Source organism: Heptranchias perlo, chromosome 13 (assembly GCF_035084215.1).
Source record: "Heptranchias perlo isolate sHepPer1 chromosome 13, sHepPer1.hap1, whole genome shotgun sequence".
Classification (NCBI taxonomy): domain Eukaryota; kingdom Metazoa; phylum Chordata; class Chondrichthyes; order Hexanchiformes; family Hexanchidae; genus Heptranchias; species Heptranchias perlo.
This window is the reverse complement of record NC_090337.1, coordinates 46,897,833-46,919,405: the sequence shown is the minus strand read 5'-3', so window position 1 is coordinate 46,919,405 and position 21,573 is coordinate 46,897,833. Positions and strand designations below refer to the sequence as shown.

General features: G+C 40.1%; 1 protein-coding gene across 1 annotated transcript in view; it reads right to left on the bottom strand.

The window, feature by feature from the left end:
* The window catches only part of LOC137331556 (ephrin type-A receptor 4-like), a 93,932-nt gene extending 85,867 nt beyond the window's left edge, over nt 1–8,065 (bottom strand). The window contains exons 1-3 of the mRNA XM_067995422.1: nt 7,867–8,065; nt 5,841–5,908; nt 1,803–2,466 (exon numbers count right to left, since the gene is read on the bottom strand). Of these exons, the coding sequence (XP_067851523.1) occupies nt 1,803–2,466; nt 5,841–5,908; nt 7,867–7,957 (823 nt within the window). The 5' untranslated portion in view covers nt 7,958–8,065. The remainder of the gene's footprint in view (nt 1–1,802; nt 2,467–5,840; nt 5,909–7,866) is intronic.
* Between the last annotated feature and the right edge of the window lie 13,508 nt (nt 8,066–21,573).

The following is a 21,573-nucleotide window of genomic DNA, read 5'->3' as shown; positions in this document are numbered from 1 at the left end:
TCAGTGACACTTCTTAATTTAACTTATTTTATTGCTATTTATTTAGTAAGAACTGGAATGAATGTTCTGAAAATGGGGAACAATTTATCATTAGTTCGCCAAAAGAATCACACTATTCTGATCCATCCTTTTTAAATGATAATGTGGTTACAAAAAAAAATGGATCAAATGACTAATTTTGGTTGTGCTAGAGCTGCACCAAGAATTACGAGTAACCTGGACTTGGTCACTCACCGAGGCTTTATTCTAAGGATTTGCAAGAGGGCTGTCCTACCATCTCTGCTGTTCATCAGTCTATCCTATCAAAAAGCTCTTTTTTGCACAATGCAATGTAATTAGCTGCACCAAACTTGGACACAAAGCTAAAAAAAGAGAATAACTGTGTTATTCTGCCATTAATCAGGACAACAACCCAATGAGGAGCCATTTTGTTTCACATCTTGAACTCCTGAGTACCCTTGGTATGACCAAACCAAACACATCACATAAAGGCTAGAAATATACAAAAGATAGCTTGCTTTTCTTTAATCACACTGAAAATGCAGAGGGATTAGCATAATACTGCCTTTGGGAAAGGGGAACGAAGGAATGTTTAAAGGCAAGAAGTACATAAGAAAATACAATACTTGTAGTTAACACTGTTAAACTAATTCAACAGACACTTCACTTTGCGATTTCATAATTTTCCAGCTTCTTTTTAAAGTGTAATTTTACCATATACAATGAGTTATGCTCTACCCAAGCACCATTAGCAGTTCACAATCTAAAAGTAATCTCCAAGGATTCCTAAAATTAGATTATTCCCAGTAAAAATTGTGTTTCATGCCAGTTCTTATCAATTTTCAGGTCACATCCTGTATGTTTTTTATTTAGCAGAAACCAGATTACTTTCTGCTGAATTGAGTGTAAAAATTGCCCAATTTACAGCCTCTATTAAAACTGAATCAATATCATGTTTACTTTACTGCTTCCAATAGGAAGTCACTTTGGTTTTATACTTACCTTTAGATGCATTAACTACAATGAAAACTCATCAGCAAGTTGCAACAATAGTTCCTTACCAATTTAACAGCAGTTGATTTTGGAAAATTTAAACAGTATTGGGGCATTCCACCTTGACTGCAGTCTAACAATGAGACATTGTGGCAATTTGAAAATAAATCACTTGTAAAGCTCTTCCATTCTAGTCTTATTTTGGCAATTGCTTCAGCTTAAATTGTCAGCGTTACAAAAATATAGAGGTACTAAAACGTCATTATAAGATGTGCTCTTTAGAATGTTGTGATGTGGGGGCAGAAGTCAGTATAACATCATCGAGACCAATGAAGGCTTGTTTACAAATAACACAGGGTTACATCAAGGGATAGAATGTAGGCCCCATGGCATTATCATTGGCATTGAAATAGGTATTCAATACAAGTTCTAAATATTAATTATGTAGGGGTGTACTATATTAAATTATTTATAAGACAATTGAGGCACGTTTGACTTAGATTTCTTTATGAAATAATTAAATATGATTTTTTAAATCTCTAATTTTTGATGGGCAGAATGAAGTCCTCAAAATTATTTGTAAACAAGTCATTTGCTGTCTGTACTTTCGCCTGTTCTGTTACATTACGGTGTTAAAGAAACACCACCTGGAACTGACAGTATTGTTAATCACATTGTTGTGTCCTATAATGTCCCACTGGACCAGCTAATTATTCTTGTTTACACCATATTGTCCAATCACTCTAATTAAATTACTTATGTATAAAGCCTAAATGGAAACTGTCCAAATACACAGAATTGTATCCTACCTTGGCACTCTCCATTCCGTTCTTCATAGCCAGTGTTGCACAGGCAGTTGCCAATGGGCACCAGCCATTCTCCATCCGCACCACAATACATTTTTGGCACATCTTTCTCCTCAGAGTTGTTCACACAGGAACCACGCACTTCCACAAGGGACGAGGTGTCGGCGCCTGTGATGGTGTCAGGGAACTGTGCCAAATTGTGTACTGTCAGTGGGCACTTCTTGTAAAAAACTCGGACAGATACCAAGGCAATGCAGGCACCTACATCTTGGAATGCCAAGTAGAAGCCTTTCTTAGTCAGAGGCCCTACATCCCGCACCTCAGTATTCAGTTTCATCACCCGGTCACCAATGTCCACTTGCGTAAAACTCTCATCAGCTGCAATGGTGTCAATCTTTATGTACCGGTTTTCTGAGATATACCACTCATTATCATTATTTGACTCAAAGTAAAACAGGTTAAAGGTCTCTTTGCATGTTCCCATGACACCTGGCAGACTGTTGCAGTCCCTAAGGGTAAATTTAATCTCCATGTAAACTCTCTGGGCTCCCTCACGAGGGATCCAATCAGTCCGTAGCCAGTTATTCTGATTTGCCTCCATCACATTGCAAACCTGGTAGGTACGGATCGGAGTATTCTTCTCATCCATGATACTCACTTCCTCCCACTGTTAAAATAAAACACACACATCTTTCACTTCCATGTGCACATATTATTGTGGAATGCAGTTTAACTTCATTGATCAATATAAAATGTACATTTTTGAAAGAATTTCTGCATTAAGTAATGCATTTATCTGCATCCCCCAAGGCTTGTCTAATTCCGTTTTGTCTATATACAGTAAAGATGGATGATAAAAAGGAGTTGGTTGGTTAAAGTGGGCATTTTAACAACTACATGCATTTGTATAGTGCCTTTAATGAAGTAAACATCCCAAGATGCTTTGTGGAGGACAGATGCCAAGCAGCAATAAAGAATTAAGGGAGATGACTGATGGCCAGAGAGAGGATTTCAGAAGGCTCTAGAAGATGGGGAGAGAAGTAATGATGCAGGGGGATTAGGGAGAGAGTTCCTGAGGGCCAGGTGTTTGGTGAAGCAGAAAGGGGGCAATGTGTAAGAGGCCTGAGTTGGAACCAGGCATTGTTCTGTGATTTTCAAATACGAAGGATTCGAAAATTTCATTTCCACACCGTTCACCTGGCGAAGGAGGAAGCCTCCGAAAGCTTGTGGAATTTAAAATAAATTTGTTGGACTGTAACTTGGTGTTGTAAAATTGTTTACAATTGAGTTGGAACAGTGGAGAATGTAAGCTGGGACATAGTGCTGAAGAGGGCTGCAGAGGTCGAGTGGAATGGATTTGTAAAAGAGAACAAGGATTTTGGGGAACTATGAGCCAATGGCAAAAACAGGGGTGAGGGGGACAGGATACAAACAGATGATTTATGGACGAGTTGTCGTTTATGTAGGATGGAACCTTTTGGATGATGTACTGAACAATGACTTGCTCCCTCTCTGTAAAATTTGGATCTTAAACTAGTTATAAATGTGTATAGTTGAATTATTTTCACGGGGAATAAAAAAATCCTGCAATGTAATTGAAAAATATTGCCTAATTACTCGACATGATACAGACGTTTACATTCAAAATCACTCTACACACATTTATTTCAAATGGGAAAATATGAGTTAGTTGTGTAGTATCGAGTGAAGGAGGGAGTTCGGCCGTATTTAACTGTGGGCTAAGTATAAAACCTTTCATTCCACATTTGTCAATGTGGCTGGTTACGTTTAATTAGAGAAAGTGGAGACCATGGCACCAGGAGCTGCACCTGCTGTCAAACGAGCTCGCCAGTCAAGCCCATAATATCTCGGTCATTACCTTGACTTGCTTGGGAATTAATAAAGATTCACTGGCCATCGCGTCATCCTGAACTCCCGGGAGATTGGGTTCCAGGATTTAATTTATCAGCGCAATGTGTTAAACCTTGTTAGTGACAAAAAGATAAACTCTATTTAGAAGCTGGCTTTAAATGAAGCTACACGTCAGGATTGTGTCTTTGTCTCTCGTCCATCACTATCATCAACCGCTCCGTGTGGAATTCAAGTCACTGTAGTGCCTCGCCGTCCCACGTAAATTAATTTTAAGCACTATCTTCAAAATGTGCAATCGTAACTCCATCCAGTTTTGTTTACTGTAAATTCTGCCTTTCAGTGTATACACTGCCTTGTGTGTTCATTGTTGCAAATGATGTGAGCATGTTATTACAGCTTTTATTTCAAAATAAAAGCAGGTCCAGAATATTTCCCATACTGTAATAAAACATTGACCAAGAGGAACCTAAATAAATGCTTGAAGTGCACTTTGTGCGGCGGAGAAGCAAGGGGCTGTTTAATTTTTCACAACGGTTTATAAATAGAACTCAAGTGCATGTTATGAAAGCAACTAACCTTCCAATTAAATGGGAAGCGTTTCAACATTAAACTCAGTTTTGTAAATACAAGTGTCTTCCTCGCCGCCAGATATCGCCCCGGACAGGTTTAATTGAATGGCTCATCAATCAAACCCATCACCCTCACTCTTGGTATCAGTTCACTCAAGACTACCGTCATTTGCAGACTACACTCTAGTCCCCCGCGGGATGCTTGTAGATGGGATGAGAAAGCCTGTCTCTGCAATCAGTGACCTTCCCTGGGTACTGGGTTTGAGGGGAAGCCTGGCTGCCACTGAGATGAAGCTGCTGTACCTTCCCCAATAGTCAATGAACGGAGGACAATTGCAGGCAATCGGTGCTGGGTGTACGCACTCTCCAGTCTACCAGCAAGCTGTCAATCACTCTGTACCCAAGGAAATGGCCCGAGTGCAAATGCTCACAGTGCAAAGGAGATATATATTCCAAGTTCAGTTCACACCAGCCATCCAATCCCTATCAAACTTTCCCTCAATGTGTATTATTTTGTGAAGGTAAATGAATTCGAACTGAATTACTCAGTAATGCAATCTCTATGATAAATACAAGGTATCCAGTGCAAGTTTTTTTTAGTTTAGTTACAACAAAAGCACCTTGACTGACGAGTCTTCATACATTTCTACTTCGAAAGAACCGGGCAATTACCAAGATGCAAACAGTTGTTTTGAGACAATCATCGTCAGTGATTTTTTTTTAAAGTTATGGGAAAATTCAAAAGAAAATACGTTGGGTTTTTTTTAGGCGCCAGGACCAGGCGGTTGATTGCATGGAGCGTGTCTTGTTTAAAGTTACAATTGCTGGTTAGCGACCCTGGGAAGATGGCTTGTCACTGGCAGGAAATCTCAGCCGCGCATTTCCTTGTGTTTTGACATTTTTCACTTATCTGGAAATGGAGACTCGTGCTCATCCCGCCCGCTGCACCAGGCTCCCATTCCATCTCCAACAGCAGATCAGCTTTCCCGTTAATCCTCAAAAGCAGCCACTTTTCTGACCTCTCTCAGATCTTACTCCTTAGCCCGGCCGCATCCTGAGGGATCGCTCTATCCCTGTTTGGGTATGGAATCCCTTTCACACCCAATCGGTCCCCGCACCTAACGCCTGGTTGGCTAGACATCTTTTGCTAATTGTAATCCTTCCTAAATCCTCCACTAAACCGTGGAAATAACAACTCAGTATGTTCTGTTTATGAAAGGACTTTTCCTGGGAGTTCTGACACAGTTTCAATAATCGAAGCATTGCACCTTGTACCCTGACACCGGCCGCCCCAAGTTTTTGCACAATAGTTCGCTGTATTTGTTGCTCTTGACAGTCAAAGTGCGTTTCTGAGCCATGTGATCACTAAAAATGATCTTATCCGTTTTCTACTTAACTATCTCCTCTTTACCCTTGCCCTTTCGGTTTCCAATTCTGCTTGCAGGGACTTATTCCGATGGGAGTATATAGTTTCCCCTCACAAAGAGCAATTCAGTTCATGGGAGCATTTCGGAAACCTGACCTTCCCGCCGCAATCTGCTGAAAATTCTCCCATTAGCTCGGAATCGAATAACGTGAGATTTCAAATTTTAATACTTACTCCGGCTTCGGAAGGGAAGGCCTCCCAGTCCAGCTCGCCATGAACAGACCGGGAATCCAAAAGAATAACTGTTGGAATAAAAGCAGCATATTAGGAGAAAAAGTGCAGCAGTATATAATGGCTTTCGAACTTTCCCCCAGACGTAAAATGTATCTGCATAGTTCCAACTTGCTTTAGCCAAAATTGCTTAATAGCCAATAGACCTTGTAAAACCTTTCAAAGGAAATTAAGCGGTCAACCCAATGCGCTACATTGTAATATTCGAACTCAGTTTTACCGTCGCTATTTAATATCACGCCTGATTATTGGAGCGGGCCATGAATCTGCTGATATTGCTGGAGATATACTTATATTATATTTGAAATGGAATTCAATTGGCATTCAGAGCAATTACTGCACTCGCTATAGACCCGAGACTTCGATTGTATTAGTGTCCAGCAACATTGAGGGGAAATAATCTATAAAGTCGGCGCGTTTGGAATGGTGTTTTTTATGAATGAAAGCAAAATAATAAGGCAGACACGAAAGCAGCTTTATTGGGTTTGTTTTAGAGGCAATGCGGGAGCTGTACAGACAGGCGATGGAGCGGTTTCAGTGCTGACTGTGCATTCGTTTGGACACTCATTCAGGTATAGATAAGCGCACAGCACTCGCCTCCTTTACTGCCGGCTGGGAAGGGGATGGGGGGGGGGGGGAGGGGAAGGACATTTAAAGAGGAGCATTATCCCCTGCAAACGTTCCCTGCGAAAGATCAGCTCGCTTTCAAAAACCCGAATTATGTAGACTTTTGCGGAGGGGGGACTCGCTGGGAATGCGGTCAAAATCAGCAGTGTTTTCACAAGTGCTAACTGGCTTTGAATGTTATCCGCGATGGTTATCAGGTTGTGTTAGAGAGCCCGAAACAAACTAATAAATCTTATTTAAGGATTTGTTGGAAAGTATCCACAAACTTCTGGTGAGTGGCATCTCATTCCGATTTAGAGGCGAGATAAATAGCTGGACGTCAGGCATTTTTTTTCTCCTCTGCACTAAAGGCGTATTGCGAATTGCACGCCAAATCCATTTGGATGAATCTAACGTGGATTACACTGCGGGAGGACAATGAAGACTCAATCGCAGGCTCAGAAAGGAGAAAATACGTGGTTTGAATGTTAAGAACCGTCGGCACACACCTCGTTGCCAACTTAAGCCTTTTGTACCAGTTCTCACAACTAAACTACTTCACTAAAGTTAACCCGGTTTTGCTGCAATCATCCGAGGACATTGGTTTTAAAAGTGCATATTTAAAAAGTAAATTAAAATCACCAATCGATTCCCATTCAGATTACAATCTGTGCGTGACCCAGTTACAATGCTAAATTACAATATCTGCTAAAACTGACACAATTTTTCTCATTCCACCGCGAGTCCCATTCTTTATTTAAAATCTTCATTATTTGTTATCACAGCTTCACCCGTCGAGTGTTCAATTTGTTAACTGCGGTAACTAAAGACGATTAAACTGGGCACGGGTCTGCGCTGTAATTGTAGGCTGTCACACACATTGTGGGAACTGGGTATTTTAGGGCAATCGGTCATGATTCATAGCTGTTCGCGGAGATGGGAGCAGCTTAACGTTTGAACTAAAAGGGGTTGGGAACATTTTTTAACGCTTAAAATGCAAGTCAGTAGAATTGACCAGATACACTAGCTTGTGGCAGGAAAGTGCATTTCTAAACATGTTAGTCTGTCACAGATACTTAGAAACAAGGCGAGGTACGAAACAGTGAGGATCAGGTCTCGGCGGTGAGCAGCTCACGTCCACAGAGCAGATCGGAAAGACTTTCCCATCCAGACTTTAACATCTCCCTGTTACTGTACCGCTGATTCTCTCCAACCTTCAATCAGTGTATCCTATTGCCGATCGTACTTTTAGTCTAGTTAGGGTGGAAACCCGTGCCTTTTGATACAAGTTAGCTGATCCCAAGTTGTGCTCAGAGCTCGTTCACTCCGGGGGACTCACAACACGCTTTCATCGCAAACTTACCTTGGTTGGGCGGATGGACCTTTGAATTATAAAATGCTGTAGCAATCCCGAGAACTAGAGCACAGGCGGATAACTGTACGGTCCAGGCCATTTTTTTTTCCTTTTTGTTATAACCCCTGCGAATGGAGCTTCACTTTAGATCGGTCTTTCCCGGTGGAATAGTGGCTGGAGTTTGGGAGCTGCAGCTCGTAGACATTGCCGAGGGGGCGGTGCCAGTGCCTGACGTCAGGTGTCAATCAATGGGAATCAGTGCAAATACTACCATTGGAATATAATACATTCCCCCTGCATAACCTTCAGTCAATCTAGAGCAGTTCTCAGTCTCAAACTATATGTATCCAGCCCTCCCCCTGAAGTCAATCATTAACCAACAAAATTCAACATTGTACCAGTAACACACATGACAGAATGCAGGAAATCTCCTTTAATTCTGACATGTAGTTTTGTTGGAGATCCGCAAGGAACTTCAGCGTCACCTCCAACAAGAATGGACCTTTCTGGCCTCTCCAGACTGTGTGAACACATCACACGAAACCCTCAGCACAAGCTCGGAAGTTTCTGCGCTGTTTATAAAAGATCTTTTTGGGCAACCAAGGGCTCAGACTTAGTATTGCAAATGGTTTGAAAGTTTGCATGAAGATTTTGGTCATTTGTTAAAGTAGGACGTGGGAAATATGAGGACTTTGTTAAAAAGGGATTCATGTCTGTAAAATCCCACGTTTCAATGTCTCTGTGTTCCCTCTCACCTTTTAAAGTTTTAATATATCAGCTTGACTTGTGATTTTATTTACTCATCATAAACTAATGGATCATAGTTAAACGCAGTAAAAAGATCATTCAACGCTCTCTGTTCGCAGGTACTCAGCAAGTAAGGACATTCAACCATTGTTTTTATCTTGCAAAGGTTATTCAAACTGACTATTAACTCACGAGGATTACTGCATTCATCGCCGGCCTGTCAGCGATGAATGCAGCAATTCTTGTAGTTGCGCCTTATAAATATTTCAGTAAAGTCTGTGTCATTGAAGCATCTGAACACCAACCCTCTTGATACAAGAACTGTACAATATTACAGTGCCCTCTCTGGTTATTGCCATTCTGGTCTGACTGTTGGAATACAGGTCCAGAACACATTTCCGTACTGGTGATGCTATTGGAATATATTTTTGTTTTATTTGATTGGGAGCTGGGACTAGAACAAAAAGCTTTAGAATCTCAACTGGTGCATATATACTAGGCTTTCGTGTAACTTTTCAGAAGGTGTTACAAAAAAATTATTAAACTCAGGTCCAGACGGCTGGAGCTAACGTCTGTTTCTCATCTCGCTTATCTGTGTCTTCTCAAATTGTTTTCTTGCGTCTTTTCAATCTACGTGACGACTGATTTCGGGCCGCTAAGTACAAAACGGACTCAGCTTTGCTTAATTAGTTGGAACCAGAGGACGAGCAGGTTTTATCGGCTTACAACTGACCCGCCAGCGCCACCCAGTGGAATCGTTACGGTGATTCATGTTCAATACATTTCGCGGATCTCTGGAGAATGTGTGTGATTTAAGACGAAGTCTTAACGCCCACGGCAGGATTAGAACTTTGGATTCATCTGATGACAGTGAGAGCTGTGAGCAAAAGTTTGCGGATGACTCGATATGAGCTTCTCTTACAGCAGAGTGTGAAGACAAAGAAACAAAACTTGCATGTTATTGAATAACTGTTAATTGACAGAATGCTAATGAGTTGTGTAACAATACAGACGTAAACTGTATCACACTTTCTATTAAGTATTGTCTAATCATTTGTGGAATTAATTTTATTCATTAACTAGTTACACAACTGCCGATGCATTTGAGGTCAGCTGATATAAGAGGCTGTTTCTTCCTTATGTAAAGAGTGAGGTTACCAAGCTGCAGAAAATAAAAACAACGTGGTATTATGATTATAGAAAGGCTGTTATAATTTAATACTGGAAGTAGTCAGCTCGGATGTAAAAAAAATACAATTTTTATGGGAATGTATTAATTCATAGGGATTGATTGCAAATAAAGGTTTTGCAACATGCTGTGTATTGGGAATGGTATTTACTGGCTGTGTTGCCATATAAAAAAAGCACGACTGACAAATCCAAACAAGTAAACTACTAATAAATTAAATAGCCAGTTTAAAATATAGTATCACTTACCATTTAAAGTTACTATATGACTGTATCGATGTCATGTTGGATGCGTTGGTAGCACTCTTGCTTCTGAGCCTGAAGGTTGTGGGTTTAAGAACTAACCTAGAATTTAAACCCTAAAATCTGTGTTGATGGTCCAAAGGATTGCTGGATTATCTGAGGTGCTGTCCTCTGGATGAAAGGTTAAATTGAGGCCCCCTCTGCTGGTTCAGGTGGATGTTAAAGATCCCATGGCACTATTCAAGGAAAAGCAGGGAAGTGTCCTGGACAACATCTCCTCCTCAACCAACACCCCACAAAATCAGATTTATTGGTCATTCAACTCAATGCTGTATTTTGGATGCTGTTGTGCACAATATGGCTGTTTAACAGTCAATGGAATTAAAAGTAATTAATTGATTGTGAAATTCTTTGGACTGTTTCTGGAAATGTGATATGGGACTGCATACATGCAAGACTATATTTATTGGTTTGTTCAAGCAAATTCTGTTGCTAAAATTTGTATTCCAATTACCACTGAACTGTAATTGCTGCAGTGGACACCTCCCTTTTATTTATTAGAATATCCCTGAAATTAAATGTGACAGGTTTTGGGTATTTGTGGGAGGGAATTGATTGAAGATTATTAGGTAAATAGTAGAAAGATGCATTCTTATTTTGCAGTGTTGCTTAAGGCTCTATGTTACTGCAAGTTGAATTAAAAGTAGTGTTGATGCATGCTTTTTAAAAAATCTTCTTTCAGTTACTTACTCTTCTAAATGTTACTAACGTCCTCCTACTCACATCTTTACATCTCCCCAGCAGCTCTGTGCTGTCAGCCAATGACAGGCACCAGCCCAGCGGGAGCCTTTGTGTATGCACAAGCCTCCCCCAGGCCCATTCCTGTATATGGATGAAAAGAGACACAGAAGTGTTTGCCTCAATATGCAATCTCACAAACTCCAATGTGTCAAAGCAGTCACTTTATTCACTCCATTTTGTGCCCACTTGGTTATTTTACCACCTACACACTTTGACCCTGTAGAGGTTTTATTCCTCAAATACATTCCAACGCCCAATGAATGCAAGTACAGTTGTCCCATTACACAATAGCTCTAATCTCATCAGATTTGCTGGTGAAAAGTTAGTTCCACTTCGAGACTGTCTCAGTTTTTCCCCTTACTTATAGAGTAAAAGGTTTTTTTAAACAAAAAACACAATGACAACAGGAGTGAACAATCATCTCTTTGCATTCATTTTAAAAATATTTAGCCTGTTATAAATTTGTATAATGCTATAACAATATCACGGTTACTCAGCTGCATTTATAAATTATTAATGATAAAAGCTTCACACTGCAGTTTTGTAACATGTTCCCAACACAAAATAAAACATAGAACTGTTAAAAATAGATAATTTAATCAAAAAGCATGATTTTTTTGTCAACTTTCAGTTCTGCTTTCCTTCCTCCTCAACAAAAAGCATGCATTGGGTTTTTAAAAATAAAAATATTGGGTTCCTTTTTTAACTGCTTGATAATGATTTTTTTTACCATACTACAGTGAGAACTGGTAAATTGATTGCATTTACTCCTTAGTGTCCTTCCAACAGTGCTGTACTAAAACAAATCCATGCAAAATTGCTTTTTGCATAATTCTTTTTTCAATCACTTGCCAGTAAATTGTGATAATATAGGAGGTCCATAATGACGAGTAGGTCCATTTATAAGAATGTATGGAAGGACAGAATGAGAAAAGACTGCTTGATCAACTATTCCCAATCCTTACATGGACCGCATACAATGTGTCCTACCATGGACTCTATCCAACCAATTTAATCTCTCTAATATGATCAGTTAAATTGCCTATAACAGCTTATTGCTGTAAAGTTTGTTTATGATATTGGAATGGATACAACACAGTCAACAAATCATATAATTGGTTAGAAAAGAAACATTTGTGGAATCCGAAAACAATGATGAATTAATACCATGATCTTTTTGTCTGAAGTTTACAGTTGTCTAAAGTGCTATGTTTATAAATAAATAATGTGAAAGTAAGCTTTTGCTATTTAGTATTAATACAATTTACATTAGCACTTTGTTTAAGCGAGTGGAGCCTTGCTGGGTCTGAGATCCCACAAAATATAATCTGGGTGGGTGATCAGGATCTGTCAGGGTCAACAGACGTTGATAGATCTCAGCTGGGTGCTTCGGTAAATTTGCTACTGTGCATATTTCAATTTGGATCAACACTCTCTGGCAACTTGTATGTCTCACTATTTGAAAATATGCCTTTAGGTAACTTAATGTGTAACTGCCAAGACCTTTAATCATGCAGCCCTTCATTCATGCACTAAAGGGCAATTGTTTCAGAAAAATCTCCTCCTAATTTACTGTAGCCCCCTCCATCTGCCCTATATCCACACTATCTTTCAAATCATTCAAACATATCATTATCTTGAGATGTTGAAAGATCACTCTCTCTCTCTCTCTCTCTCTCACTCACTCTCACTTCCTCTCTCCTGGGTCCCATGGCCCAATTTTAGCCTTGGAAATAGTACTTTGAAAGTTTTCTTTATATTTAAATTTCTGGGTATGATTTCCCAAATTCATTTTGTAAATTTGAATTCTAAAGAACTTAAAATATGAAATGGTGATTTTTCTGCATGGAGTACCTTTTACAAACATTATTATATGTTTGAAACATTGGTTGTTAAAAAAGAAGCCGTAACAATTTTTTAAACATGTACAACTTCAGATTTTTTTTCTGTAATTGCCAAATCATAGATCAACTGGTAGGTACAGATATTTTAGTATAGTTGTGCCAGGTTTGAACCAGAGAGAGTAATAAGTAGGCAATGAGTTTCTCACCCACATATTTACTGTAGGTGATACTAATACCAACATTTCCAGTGTGTTGTACTGTACTAAATGTTGAAAAGAAAACATACAAACATATTTTATTTATGCTCCTTTATTGTGTTGAAAATAAAGACTAGAGGGTAGAATGGTGCCATCATTTGTGTTTTGACAATCATAAGATAAATGTGGCTAAAACGTTTTTTAGTGAATGGAGTTTTTGTTATGCTCATAATCCCCATCAGGCAGTCTATTAATTTGAAAAAAAAGTGCATTAAGGAATAGAAACCATATGTAGCTTTGTTTGGTAAAGCAACACAGATAAGTTTGACATGCCAATTTGTTATTTCAGATAATCAGCTTGACATGTCTCCAGGAAAAATTAAGCTTTATTTATTTTTGATTCGTAACATTTTAGCTCTTTATGTTTCACAATCATACAAAACCACTCCACAATATATGATTGCATTGTAAACAACATATGTAAAAGTTAAGTGTCTTCTTGGACATTTTAAGTTTAATTTAGTACCTTTAAAATAACAAACTGGAATATTGCCACTTTAGAATGTGGCCTAACTTTGCAGGCCTCTGCAATTTCTCTTTTTCTGTCTCCAGCGGGATTTTTGAAACCAAACCAAAGTATTAAAAATCTTTCACTTATTTCACTTTAATTTTCTCATTATTTCTCCCTGACTCAGTCCTCCTTCATCTCCCGGCTATATTCCTATGATTTCCAGGTGTTTAGTCAATTAACCAACACACAACAGCTGCTGCCACTCCTACTACTACTAAAATAGCCTTAAGATTCAAACTTTATCACTTTTATGTTATGTCAAAAAAATGACTGAAGTTTCCAAAACATATCCAATTTTTAAAAATCACGCATTGAACCCACATTTGGAACTTTTAAAGTCAATTATTTACATAAGTTGAAATTACTACAGACAAATGATATGCAGACAGACAGTTGGCTTAATGGGTAGTTTATTCTGGTTTGCAAATAGCTTGGAAAAAAACTGTGTGAACAGGAGCTAAGTATCTGCCAAGTATATAATTCAAAAAGTATGTTGGGCATGTGTAATAATGGCAGGAATAGCCTAAGAATTAGGCCATTGGGATGACTGTAGTGGGAAATGGACATAGTAGTGGCTATTCTTCGGAGGTTGGGGTTGATATGCATTGCTAGGGCAGTGCTGAGTTTTACACTGCATGCTGTTAGTAAGTACTTGTTGCTGATATTGTTGAAGATACAATTAAAAACTTATTTCCTCTGGATTGACCACATGAAATTCAGAAAAAGTGAAAAATTTGCTTTTTTAAGGCACATATATTCACAGCTTTTTTCTTAGAAAGCAGAAAAACAACTTTGGATTGAGTTTTTCACATTTCTTCAAGGTTCTGTTTAGGATTAGGAATTAACCATATTTTGACACTACAGCAGATATATTTCTGATATTTGGTGCAATCAGTGCAGGTTGTTAGCCTAATCTTAAATCATTTTTCAGATGGTCACAGGTCAGTGACTAGAGAATGTTGAGGAAATTTATAAATATTTTTTTAAATCAGTCCTGACGTTCCTAGTAAATGCTGGATCTGAACTCGAAGTTGGTGTTTACAGTTTCTAATGCTACACCACACCAACATTTTCATCATTCACATTTGAAGCTCTGTATGATTTATTTAAGGTTGTTAAATTGAACTGCATTAATCTATTTACGAATTGTTCCACAGTTAGATCAGTTACAAGTACAGAGCAATCAGTGGTGGGTTGTTTTTGAAATTGATAAAATTGACAAGCAGTCAGTTGGAAAAGAGAGACTGTTTTAAGGACAAAATGTCAGAATCTGGTGACTGATACACGGGACTCCAAAATTAGAGCAGAATCTGCAATCACCAAACGTAGCCTGAAAGAATAACGATCTAATCTTTGGCATTGGCACAGAACAAAAGCATGGTTTCCAGTATATTGTTATCCCTGTGGTTCTTGTCTATATTTCTCTATGGAGCCACGCAACATTGAACATTCTTTTTTCACTTTGGAGGATGGGAAATATTTAATCCATGGACTTGTCCTGACCACACCATCAAGAGCTCATTGATTTGCATTCAAGAAGTGGGATCAGATATGATACAGAGATATTTCTCTTTTTTTGGATTTCATCATCCTATTATTTTATTTTAAAATACATCTCTCCTTTATGTTGAAACAGTAGAATTCAAGCTATTTTTTTATTGCACGAACAAAGCTCACAAATGCTTTCTGATGTGGGTAACAGTTAAATAGTATGGCAGTATAATTGCCTTGAATGTTCTTGGTTTGCATCGCAGATTTTTTTTTTGACTATTTTGGTGCTAAATATTTTGTGAAAGTTGTCACAATTGCATTTTCCTTGAAAAAAAACTAAGAAATTAAAACTTTAGTCAAGAAGAAAAGCTTCAGGCAAATTTGAGAAAAATGCGTATTGTTTCAGTTGCTGCGTTTTTTTGGCGTTCTATTGTACTTATGATTCATCTGTATTGTTGTGAGATTGTTGCTCCGTTGAAATAATCCCTACATAATTGTGGGACCATGCAACATCTGGTGGATTCAGCATCTTCCTTACAAGGGACTGTCAACGTTGGTCAAAAGATAAATGTGCTCAAGCACGTAAGGCTGCGCAATTATAAAGATCGTGTTAGGAGGCGCAAGAAAAAGCAGCAATGCTTAGTTGCATGGGCCAATGGAAGTGAACTTTGCTTAATATCAGGGGTGCAATACATAAAGCAAAGGTACCCTGGGGATTGACACGCTGCAGGCGATGCTGACATCTGGGACATCTTGTCGCATCAGCGCTGTTGTGTTTCACCATTTATGTCACTGCCCTGATTGATTACTTTCAGTCCTTTACTATTATATTATATCTCTGAGAAATTCTCTTCTTCCCCACCTTTTTTGTTTCACTTACGTCTGTGCTGCAGATGGCATCAGCCCACACATCTGCATTGTTTGCAGCCCACATAACATGCCACTAGGCTGTTAGTCAGCCTCCATGCTCCCATTGGTGTCAGCAAGATTCCTAATATGCTTAAACTTTTCTGTCATTCAAATTAGCGCACACAACTTGAAAATACGGAATTAAAGTGACTGAGTTACCCTAAATCGACTTTGTGATGTGTTTGGTATCAAAGAGATTTTTAATTTTCTTTTCCTTATAGATCAATGTTCCTCTTGCAGACCTCTGATTACAAGTTTCAGTCTTGCAACACTAGTTCCTCCAATACGTGGAACCAGTGCCTAATGTTACAGTTGTAAACAATTTTACAACACCAAGTTATAGTCCAGCAATTTTATTTTAAATTCACAAGCTTTCGGAGGCTACCCCCTTCCTCAGGTGAACGATGTGGAACATCGTTCACCTGAGGAAGGGGGTAGCCTCCGAAAGCTTGTGAATTTAAAATAAAATTGCTGGACTATAACTTGGTGTTGTAAAATTGTTTACAATTGTCAACCCCAGTCCATCACCGGCATCTCCACATAATGTTACAGTAGTAGGGTAACTAAAACGTATAAACCAAACCGCTTAAGAGAAGTAGTGATTCCATTCAGAAAAGCTAAAACGTCTTTAAAACCAAATTCATTACACATGTGTTTTGGGGTAAGTCTGCTGCTTTAATTACATATGCTAAATGTATTGGATATATTTCTGGAGCAAAATGACTTTTAAGATCTGTCTTGTAATACTTGGAAAAGATGTATCTGTAAAACCACCCCAAATGTTTCTTTTTTTTTACCAATAGTAATTATACTAAGTGAAATATTTCACTATTGTGCTGTGCAGCACAAAAATTCTGCCTTCACTAGAAGATAGTTAGTTCACATTCCCTTTGATTGCATTGCTTACTCAAAGTTTTGTATCTTTATAATGTAGATGTATAATGTTTCTAGCATGTTTTAACATGAGAACAAGCCTTGAGATAAGATCAGGGAGTAACACTGGATAACACAATGCTTCTCAGCAAAACAGATACATAACATTCTGTCCCTTTTAATAAAAAAAATTAAAACAATAAGTATTTCAAAAGCAGATTTATGGAAACAAGGGATGTGATTGGCAATATCTACCTCCTGAAGATTAAACACAGTACTAACTAAATGAACAGGCAGAGTCAATATGCAGTGGTTTAAGAAATGTCACTGTACTTCATCTGTTTAATTGAATTGGAATTGAAGGGCAGCAGTCGCAGCAGACAGAACAAAAATTATGTGTGTCTATCCTTGATTCTATTTGGTATTGATTTATCCAGATTGTGATTTGAATGTGAAATCTTGGAGTGATGTTGTGGTACTGTAAATACTGCTTTGTGCTTTGAAAACTGCAGGAAAAAAAGACAGTCTAAAATCATCCTGGTCCCAGTCATTAACCCTCTAGTATTCTAACTATGTTAGGTCTGAAGGTGCTTTCAAGTCATTAGACTGTCAATGTGCAGGTCTCATGCAGTCGATAGCACTCCCAAACTTAAGTGACCTGACCTACCTTGCTGTGGTAGCTGTGGAGATGCACATTCTTTTGGATTTCCAGATCAGAGCAACAAATTCCTCTTGTGACCTGGTAATCATGCTGAGCTGCCCCAAGACATTCATGATATAAAAAGGCATCATGACAAAATCACACTGATGCATGGGACTGGCTCAACATCAAAATTGGTAATTGCTGATTGGACTCTGATTTGGAAGCCTTTTTTAAAAAAAATTAAATGTTAAAGAAATGATTATACTGTCAATATTATGGAAAATATAATGATTCTGGACTCCATGCTTGCACGGATGGGACAGTCTGCGCATGGACCCATGCACCCACCTGATCTCCAATGCACCTCCAGGAGACTGGCAGAAGATTTCAAATATAAAAAGGGGAGAGTGCGCCAAATGTTAATCTATCGGGATCCAAACGGCACAAAATTATAGTGTAAAGGGACTTTTCCTTCAGTGCTGAGGGCTGGAGCAAGCAACACTTGTGCTCTTGTGTTGGCATCAGTGCAGAGTTGTTGTCTCAGCCTGTCTCTGCGAGGAGGCACTGAATGGAGGCTAGGCATCTCACCCAGGATGGAAACTAAAGGAAGAGCCATCCTCTGAGCTACTATTGCACAGATCAGAATAGCCAATTCAAAAGAGCATTCAGAAGATTTACCTGAGTTTTCCCTCCCTAACTCAGGGGCAATAAGCCAATTGAAGGGCTCCTACTGTAAACTCAGCTGAGATGACCTAGCTCAGCACAGACCAGAGATTGAACCTGTGACTGTTCTGACCTTTATGGCTCAGCTACTCAGTGAATAAACTGGACAAGAACTTTGGTGAAGTGCAAGAAAATAATTTCTTTATTAGAACGTAGACAGTGGGCCAGTTGATATGGGGGGAGTATTCTTGCTTCCTGCCATCCAGTTTTCCTTTTTTTTGGATGATGCAAAATCAAACTAATTATGCAGGACAAAAGATCAATAAAAAACTAATGTGCAAGTGTTTTGTTTCAGTTGATTATTTTCTTCTTTCCCAATCATTTTACATGACATGCCATTCCTGTCCAAGATGGCAGGTAAATGATCTGCTCCCAGTCTCCACTGATTCTCCTATACATCAGCTGCTAGGCGTTGTGTGAGAGTACCCTGAGGCCATTTGATTTCCATTATTTCCTGTGAGAAGGTGTCTAATCTCCATTTAGCTTCTTGCGAAAACACTGCAGCTAGGATTGGATAACTAAACGTGTAAGGAATTGCAAGTTTGTACCTGCATTCTACTGCTCCACGCACAAGACAGTTTAGCTCCAACGCTCTGTGTTACTTTATTTCAAACAAAGTAAGATTTCAAAAGAATATTCTAGCTGATTTCTTTTTAATGTCAGAATGAAAAGTACCTCATTGAGTCAGACATCGCACAGCAGATAAACGTGAATGTGTTTTCCAGGGAAACTAACATTGCAACTCTGGCTGTAATATTACCGCTTTCATTCATAATTAATTTGGGAAAGCTCCACCTATAAACATTTGGGTGGAAAGCACATGGACCTTAAGGGCACTGTTGACATCCTCATTTACTGTACACAGTAAATCCTTCACTGTCTCTGAGCAGATTCGCTCAAGTTACCATGGGTGCAAGGCATTGGATTCCCTTATCTTTACACAGCACCCCGCCCCACCCAGCATGGCTTTCCTATGCTCATTGATGAGATGATGTGACAGAGAATGGTATGGAAAAGATAGTGTAATTTGCCATCTGTGGGCTTTTCTCAGCTCTGGACAAACTATACAAGCAGACAAGACTTGGCCTCTCTTGTGCAGAGGTTTTATAATGTAATAAAATCCTTGCAATTTAGTTTGGGTCCAAGGTCACTTGAAAAAATTAAAGCCTTTTGCAAAGCTAGTAATGGTTGTAATGCTGAATCTCTCCATGTGTTTATTTCCTGCCATAAACAATGACAACAGTGACAGACAGCAATCTTCACTCTGCATGCACCTACAGTAGAATAATAGAAAGGTTACAGCACGGAAGGAGGCCATTCGGCCTATCGAGTCCGCGCCAGCTCTATGCAAGAGCAATCCAGCTAGTCCCACTCCCCTGCCCTATCCCCGTAGCCCTACAATTTTTTTCCTTTCAAGTACTTATCCAGTTCCCATTTGAAGGCCATGATTGAATCTGCCTCCACCATCCCCTCTGCCAGTGCAGTCCAGATCCTAACTACTCGCTGTGTAAAAAAGTTTTTCCTCATGTCACCTTTGGTTCTTTTGCCAATCACCTTAAATTTATGTCCTCTGGTTCTTGACCCTTCTGCCAATGGGAACAGTTTCTCTCTATCTACTCTGTCTAGATCCTTCATGATTTTGAATACCTCTATCAAATCTCCTCTCAACCTTCTCTGTTCTAAGGAGAATAACCCCAGCTTCTCCAGTCTATTCACGTAACTAAAGTCCCTCAGCTCTGGAATTATTCTAGCAAATCTCTTCTGCACCCTCTCTAAGGCCGTCACATCTTTCTTAAAATGCAGTGCCCAGAACTGGACACAATACTCCAGTTGTGGTTGAACCAGTGTTTTATAAAGGTTCATCATGACTTTCTTGCTTTTGTACTCTATGCCTCTATTTATAAAGCCCAGGATCCTGCAGGCTTTTTTAACCACTTTCTCAACTTGATCTGCCACCTTCAACCATTTGTGTACATACACCCCCAGATCTCTCTGTTCCTGTACCCCTTTTAGAATTGTGCCCTTCTTTGCTTATTTGCCGACTATTAATTTGCAGCCTCCAGAGGTCCACGCAAAGATCATGGGCTCCATTTTAGGACCCGCTATCAGGTGCTATCCCGGCGGGGGGGGCTCCAAAAATCGGGGAATCCCGGAGCGGGTCAGGAGCCCGGCTCCAACCCGCCCACTTCCGGGTTCCCCACAGACGCGCCGACGTGCACGCACAGCCCCCGCAGGTGGGACTCCCACAGGCAATTAAAGCCGGCGGGGTACCACTTGAGAGTATTTATTCTGCTATTTCAGGTCGTTAACAGACCTGATTAAGGGAATATGTCAGGAGGGGTGGGATTTTAGAAACAACTGGGACTGTTTCCCATACTGGGGGAAACACTCCCAGTTGAAATGGACGTGTTGCAGCTGTCAGCCTGTGGCAGCTGCAAAGGTCCATTTGACAGGTGTTGGGGGGAGACCCTCACTCATTGCAGGAGGCCACTCTGTCACTTGGGACAAAGTTTGGCCTCCACCACCCTCCTCCTGACAATCAAATTCACCAACTTGCACACTTACCCCAGGGTCCAGAGACATGTATCTACCTTGCGGACCCCCTCAGATGTACATCTTCCGGAGGGGGTCACCGTAGCTGCAGTCATGACCTCCTCAGAGGGCGAACAGCATCACCAGCCTCGCCGGCCAAGCTGTCCACCTCTGACACGTGGAGCTCCACAACACAGTGCTGTGACACATCCACCTGCACAGCAGGAGGAAGGGCAACCGCAGAGAGAGATGCGTCACAGGGGGCACTACCCTCGCCACAGGGTCCACAGACCGAAGCTCAGCTTCCTGGACCTCTCTGAGCAGCAGTGCACACAGAGGCTCAGAGTCACTCGACATGTAGTCGTGGACATCTGCAGCCTCCTTCATGCCGAGCTGCTCCCGGCTGGCCCGAGCACCATCTTCTTACCTGTCGCTGTCAGAGTCACCACTGCCCTCAACAACTTCTCCTCCGCATCCTTCCAGGGTGCCACCGGGGACATCGCCAACGTCTCTCGGTCGTCTGCACAAAAGAGCCCTGCAAATACACCTACACCCACTCTGCAGTGACACAATGGGTGGCATCAGTTGTGGGTCTTCATTGTGATCCTCAGGAAAGGGCATTATTGCACAAACCAGACAAGATTCACAAAGACGTGGCAGTAGTGGTGCCAATATAATATGTGATGTGAGTTGGTCAGAAATTAAATATAAGTAAAAACCATGACAAACCCTCAAACACCCTTGCGCATCCCCTTCATGCTCACGACACGTTTGCCTTACGCTTCCTACTGCACATATGTGATGCATGCCCTGTGGCTGCAGCACAGGTAGTGGCAGGTTGAGTGAGGCTGACTGTGAAAGAGATGCACGAGAGGGTGAGTATGAGATAGAGCCATGAGATTGTATGAGGATTGGGTTGAGTGGTAGTGGCGGGATGAGTACTGGCGAGGTGAG